Here is a 20,784-nt window from a genome sequence, read left to right on the forward strand (position 1 = left end):
CTGAAAGTTGAACCCTTGAGGATCATAATGAATACCACGTTGATGTTATAGAAGCAAACCACACACTCAACAGTCCAAATGTGCACTTCACATGTCCATATCTGAAAACTCGTGTCATTTACCTTATCAACGTTTATGACCATTATGTTTGATCCACAGCTACAGGATGACATGCGTTATACCATGGGTTGTTCTGGACACAATGAGAGTGTTTGTCGTATTGTGAAGAAAATTTGCAGCAGAACACGCACTTAAATGCATTCAACTTCTGAAGTGCCTTTTGAAAGCCTAACACTAAGATCATCTTTTATAACTTAGCTAGCCATGTTGGCAATAGAATCAGCCTTCAAATGATGCCCTCTGTCCCAAATTGCGATTTATAAATGGAAAGTTTTTTGATTGCGTATACAACAATAATGTATGATGGTTGGGACACAGGGCTGTGTTCCACAGAAAAAACTACAAGTGGGCTTGCTTCAGTTCCTCAATAGCAAATCCAGGAGAGCTCAAAAAATGACCTTATAGTTAAGGGTTCCTTCAACTATATCATAAAAGTGCATTGAAGTGACTTAGGAACTGTGCACACTGGAGTGGTGTGTGGCCACTTGGAAACACCACTGACCTCTCACTCAACCCTTGTAATATTTTCTTAATATATTGTACCTACTCCAAAATGCCAATGAATATTCTTATTATGTTACTGAATGTATCGAGTGTAATTTCAGATTTTCGTTATTGAAAAAGGCTATGAAAAATGTACAGTAAATGTAAAATGCACATAAAATCAAAAGTGTAATGTTTGGATTCAGTCTTGTGTCAGGTGAACTGTTGTGTCCTCACCTTTGGCTTGATCATTTCCCCATAATCTCAAAAGTGTTCTCTCTTTTTTTTTTTACCTTTATATTACTAGGCAAGTCAGTTAAGAACAAATTCTTATTTTCAATGACGGCCTAGGAACAGTGGGTTAACTGCCTGTTCAGGGGCAGAACGACAGATTTGTACCATGTCAGCTCGGGGGTTTGAACTTGCAACCTTTCGGTTACTAGTCCAACGCTCTAACCACAAGGCTACCCTGCTGCCCCAATTGCTAACATGGTCATGCAAATGCTTTTCATTGTTCTTCATTTCAATTTGGCACTATCCATATAGGCCAATTTCCACAAGTGTAAGGGGTTGATGTAGAAGTGTTCAGAAACATATTCTATTCTTATTTACAATAAAAGTGACTTCAAAATGACAACACATTACTTACCATTCATTGGGAACAACATAATCTGAAACAACAAAAACAAACTGCAAATGCATCCAACAAGCTTGTAGAGTCACAAGCTTGATTTTACCATTGCGTGCTAGGAATATGGGACCAAATACTTAGCCTCGGATTAGTTTAATACACATAGGTGAATTGGTCTAAATACTTATGAACCTCCAAATAGGGGAACTAGATGCATAAAGTGCTAAACGGTAAAACATAAGTACAGGATTATAATAACAATCACTATGTCTCTGCCTTCAAGATCATTTCCACTTCCAGTAAAGTGAGTCAGCAGCGGTGGTGGCAGTGTCAAAACCACAGGCCTGGACATACTGAAGGAATATCGTAATGACTTACCAGACGATTCTCATCGAACACCTCCAGCAACAGCCGATGCTTCCTGGGATGAACCTGAAAGAGAAAAGATCGACATCAATAAATGGGTCAAAGAACATCAACAGATTAAATCAACAACAACCCCTACTTAATTTCCCCAACATGGTATATTCCGAAGAACCCCAGTTTCTGTCAATCACAACAAATCGTTTACTTTCATTAGGTATAGCACTTGACCTTTTTACTATTGGTTTCCAAGTTCAAATTGAATGTTTCTTTAGAATTGGGTGTACCCTCTAAACATCTCTGTTGTGGCCCACACAATGCGTTGGTATGTGGAAACATGACATTTGACCTCATGTTGCTCAGAGCTCACATACCATGAAAACAGTTAGAATTGCTATGCTGTATAGCCTGTCACAAACACCCACAGAGGCAGTGGAAACATCTACTGAGCAATTTCCTAAGAGGTCTCAAAACTAGGTGAAGATTCAAAGTAATCTGATTACAAAGTCAAAAGAAAATCCACATAGAAATAAGAACATCAACACCGGCGACATCGTCGAGACCAGTGGTTCCTAAACTTTTTATAGTCCTGTACCCCTTCAAACATTCAACCTCCATCTGAGTACCCCCTCTGGTACCAGGGTCAGCGCACTCTCAAATGTTGTTTTTTTGCCATCATTGTAAGCCTGCCACACACGCAAACTATACATGTATTAAACATAAGAATGAGTGAGTTTGTGTCACAATCCTGCTCGTGGGAAGTGACAGAGCTCTTATAGGACCAGGGCACAAATAATGATCAATCATTTTGCTTTTCATTTAACCATCTTAAATATATAATCTTATTTGTTAATCGAAAATTGTGAATAACTCACCACAGGTTAATGAGAAGGGTGTGCTTGAAAGGATGCACATAACTCTGCAATGTTGGGTTGTATTGGAGAGAGTCTCAGTCAAATAATTTTCCACACAGTCTGTCCCTGTATTTAGTTTTACATTTACATTACATTTAAGTCATTTAGTTTTCATGCTAGTGAGGGCCGAGAATCCATTCTCACATAGGTACGTGGTTGCAAATGGCAACAGTGTCTTAACAGCATGATTTGCCAAGGCAGGATACTCTGAGCGCAGCCCAATCCAGAAATCTGGCAGTGGCTTCTGATTAAATTAAATTTTCACAAAACCGCTTGTTGCAATTTTGATGAGGCTCTCTCATTCAGATAGATATCGGTAAGTAGGCTGGAGGCAGGGCATGAAAGGGATAACGAATCCAGTTTGTGTCATCCGTTTCAGGAAAGTACCCGCATACCCAACTCACTCAGGTACTTCCCTATATCACATTTGACATTGCAAATGAACTCAAGTTTACAGACAAACAAAAAATCCTACAATGATGGAAAGACCTGTGTGTTGTCCTTGTTAATGCAGACAGAGAAGAGCTCCAACTTCTTAATCATAGCCTCAATTCTGTCCCGCACATTGAATATAGTTGCAGAGTCTCTGTAATCCAAGTTTCAGATCATTCAGGCCAGAAAATAAAACTTTAAGCTCGTCTATCAATTTTTTAAAAGTGTGAATACTTTGCCACTTGATAACCAGTCCACTTTATATGTTGTAAAAGCGTTATATGGTCGCTGCCCATATCATTGCATAGTGCAGAAAATAGTTCAGGGGCCTTGCTTTAAACAAGTTAACCATTTTCACTGTAGTGTCCAAATCATCTTTCAAGCGGTCAGGCATTCCTTTGGCAGCAAGTGCCTCTCGGTGGATGCTGCAGTGTACCCAAGTGGTGTCGGGAGCAACTGCTTGCACACGCGTTACCACGCCACTATGTTTCCCTGTCATGGCTTTTGCGCCATTAGTACAGATACCAACACATCTTGACCACCAAAGTCTATTTGATGTCACAAAGCTGTCCAGTACTTTAAAAATATAATTTCCTGTTGTGCTGGTTTCCAGTGGTTAGTAGAAGAGGTGGTCTTCCTTAATTGACCCGCCATAAACATAACAGACATATAGCAGGAGCTGTGGCAGGCCCGCCACGCCTGTTGACTCATCCAGCTGTAACGCATACAATTCACTGGCTTGTATGCGAAGCAGTAATTGTTTCAAAACATCTCATGCCATGTCACTGATGTGTTGTGAAACAGTGTTGTTTGATAAAGGCATTGCCTCTATAGTTTTATTTTGCCTTTTCCCCCCGCATTGTCCCAGCCATATCCGCAGCAGCAGGAAGAATAAAGTCCTCCACATTCGTATGGGGCTTGCCTGTCCTAGCCACTCGGTAGCTCACCATGTAAGATGCTTCTTGACCCTTCTTATTAATGGTATCTGTTGCTTTTATAGTCATCTTAAATCTTGTTCAAAAAACTCCTGTGGCTTATTTTTCAAATTGGAACATTTTGTTTCTAAATGTCTACGCAAGAGTGAAGGTTTCATCGAGTTGTCAGATAGTACTTTTGCACATACAGTGGGGCAAAAAAGTATTTAGTCAGCCACTAATTGTGCAAGTTCTCCCACTTAAAAAGATGAGAGGCCTGTAATTTTCATCATAGGTACACTTCAACCATGACAGACAAAATGAGAAAGAAAAAAAATCCAGAAAATCACAGTAGGATTTTTAATTAATTAATTTGCAAATTATGGTGGAAAATAAGCATTTGGTCACCTACAAACAAGCAAGATTTCTGGCTCTCACAGACCTGTAACAACTTCTTTAAGAGGCTCCTCTGTCCTCCACTCGTTACCTGTATTAATGGCACCTGTTTGAACTTGTTATCAGTATAAAAGACACCTGTCCACAACCTCAAACAGTCACACTCCAAACTCCACTATGGCCAAAACCAAAGAGCTGTCAAAGGACACCAGAAACAAAATTGTAGACCTGCACCAGGCTGGGAAGACTGAATCTGCAATAGGTAAGAAGCTTGGTTTGAAGAAATCAACTGTGGGAGCAATTATTAGGAAATGGAAGACATACAAGACCACTGATAATCTCCCTCTATCTGGGGCTCCACGCAAGATCTCACCCCATGGGGTCAAAATGATCACAAGAACGGTGAGCAACAATCCCAGAACCACACGGGTGGACCAAGTGAATGACCTGCAGAGAGCTGGGACCAAAGTAACAAAGCCTACCATCAGTAACACACTACGCCGCCAGGGACTCAAATCCTGCAGTGCCAGACGTGTCCCCCTGCTTAAACAAGTACATGTCCAGGCCCGTCTGAAGTTTGCTAGAGAGCATTTGGATGATCCAGAAGAAGATTGGGAGAATGTCATATGGTCAGATGAAACCAAAATATAACTTTTTGGTAAAAACTCAACTCGTCGTGTTTGGAGGACAAAGAATGCTGAGATGCATCCAAAGAACACCATACCTACTGTGAAGCATGGGGGTGGAAACACATGCTTTCGGGCTGTTTTTCTGCAAAGGGACCAGGACGACTGATCCATGTAAAGGAAAGAATGAATGGGGCCGCTAACGTCCCACCAGGCCAACATCCTTTGAAACTGCAGAGAGCTAACATTCTAAATACACCATTTGTTGTAAATACATGTATCTTACATCATTTAAAAGATGAATGTCTTATTATAACAGCCGCTGTGTCAAATTTCAAAAAGCAGTTACTACGAAAGCAAACATGCCATTTTCTGAGGACGGCGCCACGCACACACAAGTATTACTATCATTTTCCAACCAAGCATTAGCGTCATGAGTCAGAAATAATAAAATAAATTGCTTACCATTGAAGGTCTTCCTCTGGTGGCAATGCCAAGTGTCCTAGCTACACAGTGAATGTTTGATAAAATCCATTTTTATTGCCTAATGCAAAACATTTGTAAACCGCTTGCGTCATGATTTCCGTCTCATTCAACTTGGACAAAGTGTTCGTGAGTGGGGTACCATGCGATGGTCCGTGAAGATGGCCTGCTCTTTGTGAAGTGGATGGATACCAGAGAGGTGGTCATGTGCTCCAGTATCCACAAGTCCTTCGGTGGAGATCACGTCGTCAGGCATGTGAAGGACGGTGCCGGGGCATGGACCACAAAAAAGTAGTGAATGCCTTCATCCTCCAGAAGGAAATGGCTAAGAGATGTGGGCAGCACCCCATCTCACAGCTAGCCTTCAGGGAGCTGCTCATCCAGGAGCTTGCGAACTACAGCAAGTCCACTGTAGCACCTTCTGTCCCCTCTACCTCTGTCCCTTCTGCTCCAACCAGTGGTGTTCACCTGCCCAGATTAATCTGGGCAAAAAGGGCACAGTAGGGAGACGTGGTTGTGCCCTTTGTCACAGGAAATGCCCCATCACCTGCACCACCTGTTCAGTAAACCTTTGCTTTACAGCAGAAAGAGACTGCTATGGGCCATGGCACCAGCAGCACAATATTGTGTAGAGGACTGAGGGTTTTCATAATAATGTAAATAGAAAATATGTAAATAGTTACAATTGTGAAAACATCCCGAGCACTTCCTACTGTAAATAAGTTGAGTGTTTATGCATTGAGTCATGATTGAGTCATGACCAGATTTGAGTAAGAACGAGCCCAGCCATGTTATGAGGGGTCTGTAAAACATGAGTTGTCTATGCGGATAAACTCAGGCAAGCTTCAAGCTTCTGATTTCTATTTAAGAGATCTTCTGTTGAATCTGACAATTAATCTTGATGGTTGTACAGTCGTCTCAAATAAACCTGAAGGACCTCAGCGTTCCTCTGGACCCTGATCTCTCTTTTGACGAACATAAAGACTGTTTCAAGGACAGATTTTTTTCCATCTACGTAACATTGCAAAAATCAGAAACTAGTGCTAAAAACGGCTGCTATTACTCCAGTGATAGCCTCTCTACACTGGCTGATTTCAAGGTTTTACTGCTAACCTACAAAGCATTACATGGGCTTGCTCCTAACTATCTTCCGATTTGGTCCTGCTGTACATACCAAGACGTACGCTACGGTCACAAGACGCAGGCCTCCTTACTCTCCCTAGAATTTCTAAGCAAACAGCTGAAGGCAGGGGTTTCTCCTATAGAGCTCAATTTTTATGGAATGGTCTGCCTACCCATGTGAGAGACGCAGACTCGGTCTCAACCTTTAAGTCTTTACTGAAGACTCATCTCTTCAGTAGGTCCTATGATTGAGTGTAGTCTGGTCCAGGAGTGTGAAGGTGAACGGAAAGGCTCTGGAGCAACGAACCGCCCTTGCTGTCTCTGCCTGGCCAGTTCCCCTCTCTTCACTGGGATTCTCTGCCTCTAACCCTATTACAGGGGCTGAGTCACTGGCTTACTGGTGCCCTTCCATGCCGTCCTGAGGAGGGGTGCATCGCTTGAGTGGATTGAGTCACTGACGTGATCTCCCTGTCCGGGTTGGCGCCACCCTCCCCTTGGGTTGTGCCGTGGCGGAGATCTTTGTAGGCTATACTCAACCTTGTCTCAGGATGGTAAGTTGGTGGTTGAAGATATCCCTCTAGTGGTGTGGGGGCTGTGCAATGGCAAAGTGGGTGGGTTTATATCCTGCCTGTTTGGCCCTGTCCGGGGGTATTGTCGCACGGGGCCACAGTGCCTCCCGACCCCTCCTGTCTCAGCCTCCAGTATTTATGCTGCAGTAGTTTGTGTCAGGTGGCTAGGGTCAGTCTGTTATATCTGGATTATTTCTCCTGTTTTATCCGGTGTCCTGTGTGAATTTAAGTATGCTCTCTCTAATTCTCTCTTTCTCAGAGGACCTGAGCACTAGGACCATGCCTCAGGACTACCTGGCGTGATGACTCCTTGCTGTCCCCAGTCCACCTGGCCGTGCTGCTGCTCCAGTTTCAACTGTTCTGCCTGCGGCTATGGACCTGTTCACCGGGCATGCTACCTGTCCCAGACCTGCTGTTTTCAACTATCTAGAGACAGCAGGAGCGGTAGAGATACTCTCAATGTTCGGCTATGACAAGCCAACTGACATTCACTCCTGAGGTGCTGACCTGTTGCACCCTCGACAACCACTGTGATTATTATTATATGACCCTGCTGGTCATCTATGAACATTTGAACATCTTGCCAATGTTCTGTTATAATCTCCACACGGCACAGCCAGAAGAGGACTGGCTACCCCTCATAGCCTGGTTCCTCTCTAGGTTTATTCCTAGGTTCTGGCCTATCTAGGGCGTTTTTTCTAGCCACCGTGCTTCTAGTCGTGGCCAAAAGGTTTGAGAATGACAAATATTAATTTCCAAAGTTTGCTGCTTCAGTGTCTTTCGATATTGTCAGATGTTACTATGGAATACTGAAGCATAATTACAAGCATTTCATAAGTGTCAAAGACTTATTGACAATTACATGAAGTTGATGCAAAGAGTCAATATTCAAGACCTTCTTTTTCAAGACCTCTGCAATCCGCCCGGGCATGCTGTCAATTAACTTCTGGGCCACATCCTGACTGATGGCAGCCCATTCTTGCATAATCAATTCTTGGAGTTTGTCATAATTTGTGGGGTTTTGTTTGTCCACCTGCCTCTTGAGGATTGACCACAAGTTCTCAATGGGATTAAGGTCTGGGGAGTTTCCTGGTCATGGACCCAAAATATCTATGTTTTGTTCCCCGAGCCAATTAGTTATCACTTTTGCCTCATGGCAAGGTGCTCCATCATGCTGGAAAAGGCATTGTTCATCACCAAACTGTTCCTGGATGGTTGGGAGAAGTTGCAACATTGTGAGTGAGCCCACTTCCTTGGCTGAGAAGCAACCCCACACACAAATGGTCTCAGGATGCTTTACTGTTGGCATGACACAGGACTGATGGTAGCGCTCACCTGGTCTTCTCCGGACAAGCTTTTTTCCGGATGCCTCAAACAATCGGAAAGGGGATTCATCAGAGAAAATTACTTTACCCCAGTCCTCAGCAGTCCAAATCTGTACCTTCAACTTTAGGAGACGGTCCTGGCGCTGGCTGGATTTCCTTGGGCGCCCTGAAGCCTTCTTCACAACAATTGAACTGCTCTCCTTGAAGCTCTTGATGATCCGATAAATGGTTGATTTAGGTGCAATCTTACTGGCAGCAATATCCTTGCCTGTGAAGCCCTTTTTGTGCAAAGCAATGATGACGGCACGTGTTTCCTTGCAGGTAACCATGTTTGACAGAGGAAGAACAATGATTCCAAGCACCACCCTCCTTTTGAAGCTTCCAGTCTGTTATTCGAACTCAATCAGCATGACAGAGTGATCTCCAGCCTTGTCCTCGTCAACACTCATACCTGTGGCTCTTGATACTCCCCATCCCGGATCCGGGATCGTGAATAAAGCCTCAGGCTCATTAGCATAACGCAACGTTAACGATTTCTGAAAATCGCAAATAAAATGAAAATAATGCGCCTGCTCTCAAGCTTAGCCTTTTCTTAACAACACTGTCATCTCAGATTTTCAAAATATGCTTTGAACCATAGCAATTCACTAATTTGTGTAAGAGTATGCAAAGCTAGCTTAGCATTTTGAGTAGCATTTAGCACACAACATTTTCACAAAAACCAGATAACCAAATAAATAAAATCATTTACCTTTGAAGAGCTTCGGATGTTTTCAATGAGGAGACTCTCAGTTACATAGCAAATGTTCAGTTTTTCCTGAAAGAATCTTTGTGTAGGAGAAATCGCTCCGTTTTGTACATCACATTTGGCTACCGAAACGAAACGAAAAGTCAGTCACCAACAACGTCAAACTATTTCCGAATTAACTCCATAATATCGACCGAAATATGGCAAACGTTGTTTGGAATCAATCCTCAAGGTGTTTTTTCACATATCTCTTCATTGATATATCGTTCGTGGAAGCCTGCTTTCTTCTCTGAATTCCATGGAAAAATACTTGCAGCTGAGGTTTGCGCACCAATTTCGGCACAGGACACCGGGCGGACACCTGGTAAATGTGGTCTCTTATGGTCAATCTTCCAATGATATGCCTACAAATACGTCACAATGCTGCAGACACCTTGGGGAAACGACAGAAAGGGCAGGCTCATTCCTCTCGCATTCACAGCCATATAAGGAGACAATGGAAAACGGAGCCTCAAAAATCCTGCTGATTTCCTGGATGCCGTTTCATCTTGGTTTTGCCTGTAGCTCACGTTCTAGGGCACACACAGAGAATATCTTTGCAGTTCTGGAAACGTCAGAGTGTTTTCTTTCCAAAGCTATCAATTATATGCATAGTCGAGCATCTTTTTGTGAGAAAATATTGCGCTTAAAACGGGCACGTCTTTTTATCCAAAAATGAAATAGCGCCCCCATAGCATCAAGAGGTTAACGAGAGAATCACTGACATGATGTCAGCTGGTCCTTTTCTGGCAGGGCTGAAATGCAGTGGAAATGTTTTTGGGGATTCAGTTCATTTGCATGGCAAAGAGGGACTTTGCAATTCATCTCATCACTCTTCATAACATTCTGAAGTATATGCAAATTGCCATCATACAAACTGAGGCAGCAGACTGAAAATTAATATTTGTGTCATTCTCAAAACTTTTGGCCATGATTGTACAAATGCATTGCTTGCTGTTTGGGGTTTTAGGCTGGGTTTCTGTACAGCACTTTGACATCAGCTGATGTAAGAAGGGCTTATAAATACATTTGATTGATTGATATTTGGAGGAAGCCCACTCCCCAATAGCACAGTCCTCAGCACCACAAATGGCCGGTGACCAATGTCAGCTGTCAAAGCTAAAATCAAGCTCCACTCACAAGCAAAGATAGCCCTGTGGTATTCTGGCTGGTTGGCTAAGACAAAGCACAAACAGGTCCTTGAAAACTGGTAGGTTTCGCACCAAACATGGCTACTGTTTCAATCCATCGCTGACTGGACTAATGAAAGCGAATTGGATCCTCCATCTGCTGACACCCAGCTTTAATTACAAAACCCATCCTATTTGGCTACCCTGCCCCCTGGGGTAGCCTAGTGGTTAGAGCGTTGGTCTAGTAACCGGAAGGTTGCAAGTTCAAACCCCCGAGCTGGCAAGGTCGTTCTGCCCCTGAACAGGCAGTTAACCCACTGTTCCTAGGCCGTCATTGAAAATAAGAATTTGTTCTTAACTGACTTGCCTAGTTAAATAAAGCTCAATTAAATTTAACACAGAACTAACAATACCATTTTTTTGTACAAATATTTCTCATAAATATTTTCAAAACATAGGTGTATTTCCTCTCAATGCTTAAAACAGAGAGAGTGATCTATAACTAAAATACGTCAGAAAACCACCTGGCAGAGCTGGGAAGGGGCGCACAGGGGCATTGTAACTAAAGTCACTACCCCCAGGAATTTCATGACCACTGGAAAATGAAATGTGTTTCTGTTAAAACAGGCCCTCTTGCTAAATGAAGCCATTATTGACACTGCCACGTTGGTAAGGTGGGCCAAATAGGCCGCAACGCCTGTAGAATATATGAGTGCGTTCGTCAAATACAACTTGTTTACTTTATATGATTAAGTTCAATAGAACAATCAAAGGATGAAGATAAGAGATAGGCTAGGGAATCAGGTGTTTAAAAATATATTTTGACATTGGTTGGACATGAGTCTTCTCTGGTCTCTACTCCTCCCGTTACGGGGTCTGAGACGCCGAAGCTTCCCACCATTAGCTCTGACAAATTGAAAACTCTAGTTATTGGCGACTCCATTACCCGCAGTATTAGACTTAAAACGAATCATCCAGCGATCATACACTGTTTACCAGGGGGCAGGGCTACCGACGTTAAGGCTAATCTGAAGATGGTGCTGGCTAAAGTTAAAACTGGCGAGTGTAGAGAGTATAGAGATATTGTTATCCACGTCGGCACCAACGATGTTAGGATGAAACAGTCAGATCACCAAGCGCAACATAGCTTCTGCGTGTAAATCAGCTAGAAAGATGTGTCGGCATCGAGTAATTGTCTCTGGCCCCCTCCCAGTTAGGGGGAGTGATGAGCTCTACAGCAGAGTCTCACAACTCAATCGCTGGTTGAAAACTGTTTTCTGCCCCTCCCAAAAGATAGAATTTGTAGATAATTGGCCCTCTTTCTGGGATTCACCCACAAACAGGACCAAGCCTGACCTGCTGAGGAGTGACGGACTCCATCCTAGCTGGAGAGGTGCTCTCATCTTATCTACCAACATAGACAGGGCTCTAACTCCTCTTGCTCCACAATGAAATAGGGTGCAGGCCAGGCAGCAGGCTGTTAGCCAGCCTGCCAGCAAAGTGGAGTCTGGCCACTAGCAGTCAGTGTAGTCAGCTCAGCTATCACCATTGAGACTGTATCTGTGCCTCGACCTAGGTTGGGCAAAACTAAACGTGGCGGTGTTCGCCTTAGCAATCTCACTAGGATAAAGACCACCTCCATTCCTGTCATTATTGAAAGAGATCATGATACCTCCCATCTCAAAATAGGGCTACTTAATGTTAGATCCCTTACTTCAAAGGCATTTATAGTCAATGAACTAATCACTGGTCAAAATCTTGATGTGATTGGCCTGACTGAAACATGGCTTAAGCCTGATGAATTTACTGTGTTAAATGAGGCCTCACCTCCTGGCTATACTAGTGACCATATCCCCCGTGCATCCCGCAAAGGCGGAGGTGTTGCTAACATTTACGATAGCAAATTTCAATTTACAAAAAAAAATGGCGTTTTCGTCTTTTGAGCTTCTAGTCATGAAATCTATGCAGCCTACTCAAACACTTTTTATAGCTACTGTTTACAGGCCTCCTGGGCCATATACAGCGTTCCTCACTGAGTTCCCTGAATTCCTATCGGACCTTGTAGTCATAGCAGATAATATTCTAATCTTTGGTGACTTTAATATTCACATGGAAAAGTCCACAGACCCACTCCAAAAGGCTTTCGGAGCCATCATCGACTCAGTGGGTTTTGTCCAACATGTCTCTGGAGCCACTCACTGTCACAGTCATACGCTGGACCTAGTTTTGTCCCATGGAATAAATGTTGTGGATTTTAATGTTTTTCCTCATAATCCTAGACTATCGAACACCATTTTATTACGCTTGCAAATGCAACAAATAATCTGCTCAGATCCCAACCAAGGAACATCAAAAGTCATGCTATAAATTCACAGACAACACAAAGATTCCTTGATGTCCTTCAAGATTCCCTCTGTCTACCCAAGGACGCCAGAGGACAAAAATCAGTTAACCACCTAACTGAGGAACTCAATTTAACCTTGCACAATATTCTAGATGCAGTTGCACCCTTAAAAACTAAAAACATTTCTCATAAGAAACTAGCTCCCTGGTACACAGAAAATACCCGAGCTCTGAAGCAAGCTTCCAGAAAATTGGAACGGAAATGGCGCCACACCAAACTGGAAGTCTTCCGACTAGCTTGGAAAGACAATACCGTGCAGTACCGAATAGCCCTTACTGCTGCTCGATCATCCTATTTTTCTAACTTAATTGAGGAAAATAAGAACCATCCGAAATTCCTTTTTGATACCGTCGCAAAGCTAACTAAAAAGCAGCATTCCCCAAGAGAGGATGACTTTCACTTTAGCAGTGATAAATTCATGAACTTCTTTGAGGAAAAGATTATGATTATTAGAAAGAAAATTACGGACTCCTCTTTAAATCTGCGTATTCCTTCAAAGCTCAGTTGTCCTGAGTCTGCACAACTCTGCCAGGACCTAGGATCAAGAGAGACGCTCAAGTGTTTTAGTACTATATCTCTTGACACAGTGATGAAAATAACCATGGTCTCTAAACCTTCAAGCTGCATACTGGACCCTATTCCAACTAAACTACTGAAAGAGCTGCTTCCTGTGCTTGGTCCTCCTATGTTGAACATAATAAACTGCTCTCTATCCACCAGATGTGTACCAAACTCACTGAAAGTGGCAGTAATAAAGCTTCTCTTGAAAAAGCCAAACCTTGACCCAGAAAATATAAAAAACTATCGGCACATATCGAATCTTCCATTCCTCTCAAAAATTTAAAAAAGGCTGTTGCGCAGGGTAGCCTAGTGGTTAGAGTGTTGGACTAGTAAACGAAAGGTTGCAAGTTCAAATCCCCGAGCTGACAAGGTACAAATCTGTCGTTCTGCCCCTGAACAGGCAGTTAACCCACTGTTCCTAGGCCGTCATTGAAAATAAGAATTTGTTCTTAACTGACTTGCCTAGTAAATAAAGGTAAAATAAAAATAAATAAACTCACTGCCTTCCTGAAGACAAACAATGTATACGAAATGCTTCAGTCTGGTTTTAGACCCCATCATAGCACTGAGACGGCACTTGTGAAGGTGGTAAATGACATCTTAATGGCATCGGACCGAGGCTCTGCATCTGTCCTCGTGCTCCTAGACCTTAGTGCTGCTTTTGATACCATCGATCACCACATTCTTTTGGAGAGATTGGAAACCCAAATTGGTCTACACGGACAAGTTCTGGCCTGGTTTAGATCTTATCTGTCGGAAAGATATCAGTTTGTCTCTGTGAATGGTTTGTCCTCTGACAAATCAACTGTAAATTTCGCTGTTCCTCAAGGTTCCGTTTTAGGACCACTATTGTTTTCACTATACATTTTACCTCTTGGGATGTTATTCGAAAACATAAATGTTAACTCTCACTGCTATGCGGATGACACACAGCTGTACATTTCAATGAAACATGGTGAAGCCCCAAAATTGGCAAACAGCTGGAGGCAGGGCTTTCTCCTATAGAGCTCAATTTTTATGGAGCGGTCTGCCTACCCATGTCAGAGACGCAGACTCGGTCTCAACCTTTAAGTCTTTACTGAAGACTCATCTCTTCAGTGGGTCATATGATTGAGTGTAGTCTGGTCCAGGAGTGTGAAGGTGAACGGAAAGGCTCTGGAGCAACGAACCGCCCTTGCTGTCTCTGCCTGGCCGGTTCCACTCTTTCCACTGGGATTCTCTGCCTCTAACCCTATTACAGGGGCTGAGTCACTGGCTTACTGGGGCTCTCTCATGCCGTCCCTGGAAGGGGTGCGTCACCTGAGTGGGTTGATTCACTGATGTGGTCATCCTGTCTGGGTTGCCCCCCCCCTTGGGTTGTGCCGTGGCGGAGATCTTTGTGGGCTATACTCAGCCTTGTCTCAGGATGGTAAGTTGGTGGTTGAAGATATCCTTCTAGTGGGGTGGGGGCTGTGCTTTGGTAAAGTGGGTGGGGTTATATCCTTCCTGTTTGGCCCTGTCTGGGGGTGTCCTCGGATGGGGCCACAGTGTCTCCTGACCCCTCCTGTCTCAGCCTCCAGTATTTATGCTGCAGTAGTTTATGTGTCGGGGGGCTGGGGTCAGTTTGTTATATCTGGAGTACTTCTCCTGTCCTATTCGGTGTCCTGTGTGAATCTAAGTGTGCGTTCTCTAATTCTCTCCTTCTCTCTTTCTTTCTCTCTCTCGGAGGACCTGAGCCCTAGGACCATGCCCCAGGACTACCTGACATGATGATTCCTTGCTGTCCCCAGTCCACCTGACCGTGCTGCTGCTCCAGTTTCAACTGGTCTGCCTTATTATTATTCGACCATGCTGGTCATTTATGAACATTTGAATATCTTGGCCATGTTCTGTTATAGTCTCCACCCGGCACAGCCAGAAGAGGACTGGCCACCCCACATAGCCTGGTTCCTCTCTAGGTTTCTTCCGAGGTTTTGGCCTTTCTAGGGAGTTTTTCCTAGCCACCGTGCTTCTACACCTGCATTGCTTGCTGTTTGGGGTTTTAGGCTGGGTTTCTGTACAGCACTTTGAGATATCAGCTGATGTACGAAGGGCTATATAAATAAATTTGATTTGATTTTATCAAGAAGGTTCTATATAGAGTTCCAGGGCAGGTATAAACATAATAATATTCACAATAGGGACAAGTACTACAAAGTGCAGGGAGCTGTTAGACGTATACAGCTGTTGTAACACTAAGGTACTGATTTACTGTACCAAGAAACCATGATGGAGAAAGCCCTGAATAGACTGTAGGAGATGGAGAAATCTCAACTGGCATGGTGACGTGATTGTTTTTTACATTTCAGATGACTGGGAGAGTGTTGAATCATTGTCCAGGGCAATGAGACATTGTGCAACGCTGCCATCATTTCTAGACATGGCTAATGAGTGTCTAAAGCTTAAACATAGTGGACATTTTAGTGAATGTGTACAACTATATATACACACACACACACACACACACACACACACACAAAAGCTTCATACTCAATGTCCAGGGCCAGAGAAATTAAAACATTTCAAATATCTCCCTCGGTCTCCTGGCGAGATGGGCCAAGTCTCCTGCTATGTGGTACATCCAGATGCAGGTAGAAGTTACCCAGCTCTCTGCTTTTTCTCCACAACCACATCTTCTGCATTTCTCCATCAAGATTACATTTTTGCAACCACAATAGGCTTAGGAATCCACCACCCAAACAACCTACTCTTTTCAAAGTATTTTTGTTGAAATAACGAATTCAACCTCCGTCAGCAAAAGTTCCAGCTTTTGAATTGTGCCCTTGAACTTCAGGTCTCAAGGTACACTAACGTTTCAAATTCATATCTGTGCCCCCATTGCTACTAAAAAAGAGTTGTGAATATTTATGTCTGTTCCTCCACCGTAGAGGATCAACCTAATGAAAAACAATCCGGACAGAAGGACCTTGCTATACGCAGCTCTCCACACAAAAACCTCAGAGCAAAGACTCACGACAACACCAGCTGACTCACAGAGGCTCTGTTTCACACCTTCAGTTCAACATTCAATCAAGCTTTGTTTACATGCCCAAGATAGGAACAAGGGGCAACAATAGTCACAGGATGCTGTGTGGATCTTACTGACCAATCACAATGCCCAACACAGTGGAGGACTTCCTGTTGGTGCTCATTATGTACAGACACCCATGAACATGGTGAATATTTTCTTTTCTTCAAAAAACACTCATGTCTGCAGACATGAACATAACATGTTTCGCGTTCTGACTTTTAACTTACTGTTTGTGAAATGTTAAACCTCCCAGTGAGAATCTGGAGCAGTTTCAAACACTAATAGGGAACATATTACTGAGCCGTTAGGGCTAGGAAATAAGGCTCCAGTTAATTGTCCATACTACATGGAGGCATGCAGCAAAAAGAGATGAGATAAAGAGAGAGAATTTTTTATTTATTTTTTAGGAAGGTTGAGTCTTAAATGTTCTCAGAGCCCTGGGTAAAACAGAAACTACACACACATTCACAATGCTCTTTTTACCATACATTTGACTTACCCTGAAAAAGAATTCCTCATTCCACTTCGGATCCAATGTCTGGAAATGACAATGCATTTAAAATGTAAATAGGATACTTACAAAACAAACAAATAAATGCTCTGTACTTATTCAGCTAGCGCAGTTACTCACCTTTTTAATTGTTTTAGTCTGAAGACTTGTTAGTTCTCCATTGACAGGGTCATAAAGGGACACTCTTGTATATGGATCACTGTGAAAAAAAAAAAAGACAACGCTCAACTTGTTGTCTATCTATCCCTTGGTGTGCCCAAAGATCAAACGAGGGAACATCTCAGCATGTAACATTATCCCACAGGCCATATGGAGCACAAACCAATGATGTCATCGAAACCATAACTAGTTGCACTGAAAATAAACAACTGATCTTTTACAATGTACATGTGAAGAAAAAAAGTGTTTATTCGACAGCACTGCCTTGAGGGGAAATGGTGGGCATTTTAGGGGAAAGGAGTCTGGAGATTCTGGAGCATCTACTGTATGCAAGGGCACAGAACTCCTGATTATAGGGCCATCTTAAGGTGGCACAGGACAGCTACATTACGGTCTAAAGAGAATTTAAGGAAAAATGTAACAATTTAAGGAACGCATGGAAGATGACATAAGCCTACTTGATATGAATAAGAATATCATATTTTGAAGTGGGTACACAAGGTTTCTTCAAGGCCGTCTTTCAACCCACTGCTATGGTGCTGAACTTTCCATTCAACAATGCAAAACAGGACCACAGCAACCATTATCTGTCTGTGGAACAGCACAGTTTGAAGATGATTTTGCAAGTTTCAGGTTTTTGCACTCAAGTTTGATTAATAGTATTCAATAAGTATTAGGCAAATAAGTTTGTATTTCTAAATGCACAGTGCCTTCAACAACCATATAGTATAGTATGCGCATGCACACCAGTAGGTCCACAATGTTGACTAAATAAAAAAAAGTTCCACACACATGGGTTCATTACCAAGTGTTTACAGTACAAACTGATAATCAGTTTGCTGTTTATAATGAAGTGGGTAGATGTGTAAAATGATTGGGGAAATAGACATGCTTATAAACTCTAGACTCTTGTGTTTTGGGCAAAACAGCACACAGAATTGTAATATATGATTTAGGAGTCCAATAAGTTAGGAAGGTTCCACAGTCCACACTAAGGATCATGTAGAATCAGAATTTAGTATTTTATGGTATAACATGGCCAAAAGCATGAGTTTCCTAAAAAGGGAGTGTACCAAAGATAGGACACAGTATTTTGGTAACATGAGACACCAGAATTATACAAAGACACTGAAGCAATCCTCACTAATATGAGCCTGGTTACAATTCCAACCAAGTGGGTTGACCCTATGGGTACAATCCATAGGGTTTTTGCATTTCACACCAATGACCCGGGTTCGCTTACCTGTACCGCTGTTCGTTAAATTGGTGTCAGAATTGGGATTGCATCAGAATGTAAGGCGGGACGTACGAGTGGTCAAAACACAGGGACGTGATTTTGCGTTCGGAGGGAGCAGTGAAGCTATCCTCTCTTATATGAGGTTAACTTCTCTGTCCCACCATTCGCTATAATACCATTAAAAAACAATCTTCTGAATTTGTTAAAGTGATACTGATAGATTGGATTATCCATTTGAAGACATATTTTCCTCAAAATCAAGACTGACCTGGCTCCAAGGATATCTTTCTTGGCCAAACCAATTCCAGCTATGACTTTCACTCTCAGAATTCTAGCCTCATTCTGTAAAAAAACACAATAAGGACATAAATCACATTACTTGCTGCTGACAGTGCAAAGTGACTTTATCCACATTTTGTTACGTTACAGCCTCATTCTAAAATATTAAAGTTTTTTCCCCTCACCAATCTACAAAAAAATACCCCATTATGTCAAAGCAAAAGCAGGTTTTTTAGAAATGTTTGCTAATGTATTAAAAATTTTAAAAACTGAAATATCACATTTACATAAGTATTCAGACCTTTTACTCAGGACTTTGTTGAAGCATCACTGGCAGCGATTACAGACTCAAGTCTTCTTGGGTATGACGCAACAAGCTTGACACACCTGTTTTTGGGGAGTTTCTCCCATTCTTCTCCTCAGATCCTCTCGAGCACTGCGAGGTTGGATGGAGAGCGTCGCTGCACAGCTCTTTTTAGGTCTCTCCAGAGATGTTAGATTGGGTTTAAGTCCGGGCTCTGGCTGGGCCACTCAAGGACATTCAAAGACTTATCCTGAAGCCACTCCTGCGATATCTTGGCTGTGTCCTTAGGGTCTTTGTCCTGTTGGAAGGTGAACCTTTGCCACAGTCTGAGGTCCTGAGCAGGTTTTCAAGGATCTCATTGTACTTTGCTCTGTTCATCTTTCCTTCGATCCTGACTAGTCTCCAAGTCCCTGCCGCTGAAAAACATCCCCACAGCATGCTGTCACCACCGTGCTTCACCGTAGGGATGGTGCCATGTTCTCCAGACGTAACGCTTGGCATTTAGGCCAAACAGTTCAATCTTGTTTTCATCAGACCAGAGAATCTTGTTTCTCATAGTCAGAGTTCTTTCGGTGTCATTTGGCAAACTATCATGTGCCTTTTACTGAGGAGTGGCTTCCGTCTGGCCACTAACATAAAAGCCTGATTTGTGGAGTGCTGCAGAGATGGTTGTTCTTCTAGATAGTTCTCCCCATCTCCACAGAGGAACTCTAGCGCTCAGTCAGAGTGAACATTGGGTTCTTGGTCACCTCCCTGACCAAGGACCTTCTCCCCCAATTGCTCAGTTTGGCAGGGTGGCTAGCTCTAGGACAAGTCTTGATGGTTCCAAACTTCTTCCATTTAAGAATGATGGAGGCCACTGTGTTCTTTGGGACCTTCAATGCTGCAGACATTTTTTGGTACTCTTCCCCAGATCTGTGCTGCGACACATTGCTGACTCTGAGCTCTACCGAAAATTCCTTCGACCTCAAAGGGTCTGAATACTTTTGTAAATAAGGTTTCTGTTTTTTTTATTTTAATACATTTGCAAAAAAATCTAAAAACCTGTTTTCGCTTTGTCATTTTGGGTTATTGTGTGTAGATTGCTGCGTTTTATTTATTTTCTCATCCATTTTAGAATAAGGCTGTAAAGTAACAAAATGTTGAAAAAAGTCAAGGGGTCTGAATACTTCCCAAATGCAACACTGCAAATATCAGTTTAAATGATGTTAACTACATAAATGTCACTTACTGTAAATGACTCACAGGAATATAAAGTGTGGTTTTTCACGTGGACACTTATTTGATCAATTTAGGCCACATTAATAATGACGTGATAATAACTCACATGACTCCTTTGGGCAATCCTCTCTGAGTTTATAGCCAACTGACATGGTTAGTTGATAATACAATATATTAATTGAATTATCTATAGGTGGTCAAAAAAAGTGTGTTAATTAATCAACAGTAGGCCTATACAACGATGACAGCTACCAGATAGCTTATGAGTACTCAGTGACCATCAACTGTTACACATGCTAACTAGCTAGCTAGCTAGCTGGCTAACGTTGCTTCGGTAAAATGGATATTGGTATGTTGGGACTTGACTGTCCAACTCTAACAGCTTGGTTGACAATACCCAAAGAAATGTAATGACAAGTTAGCTAAACACTTGGATATAACGGATTTTGTCTGCCCACGTAGCCAGTTGGTTAATTAGCTAGCTAAATATTTACCTCATCAGTCTGAAGTCCACGGACCTCGGGAAGTGCGGCCATACTCATATCCTCAGCCCCGTAGTTGTCCTGTAGCTCGATTAAAGTAAAATGTACAGAATGTTAACGCTGTAGGTGCTCTTCCACCAATTCACCTTTCATTAACAAATGAACTGTTCCAAACACAATTCTCGTTAAAATGTTCAAATGTGTCGTGCGTTGTTCTCCACCAACAGGATCCTGACTCCTCTCCTCCCTCCGCTACCACCCCTACGTAGTAATTCACGAGAA

At 42.6% G+C, this 20,784-nt stretch overlaps 1 protein-coding gene across 1 annotated transcript in view; it reads right to left on the reverse strand.

Annotated features, from left to right (window-relative positions):
- The window catches only part of LOC135558895 (E3 ubiquitin-protein ligase NEDD4-like), a 43,822-nt gene extending 23,038 nt beyond the window's left edge, over positions 1-20,784 (reverse strand). The window contains 5 exon segments of the mRNA XM_064993105.1: positions 1,613-1,666; positions 16,809-16,847; positions 16,941-17,019; positions 18,485-18,558; positions 20,515-20,784. Coding sequence (XP_064849177.1) covers positions 1,613-1,666; positions 16,809-16,847; positions 16,941-17,019; positions 18,485-18,558; positions 20,515-20,562 — 294 coding nt within the window. The 5' untranslated portion in view covers positions 20,563-20,784.

The sequence above is a fragment of the Oncorhynchus masou genome, chromosome 2 (assembly GCF_036934945.1).
Source record: "Oncorhynchus masou masou isolate Uvic2021 chromosome 2, UVic_Omas_1.1, whole genome shotgun sequence".
Taxonomy (NCBI): Eukaryota; Metazoa; Chordata; class Actinopteri; order Salmoniformes; family Salmonidae; genus Oncorhynchus; species Oncorhynchus masou.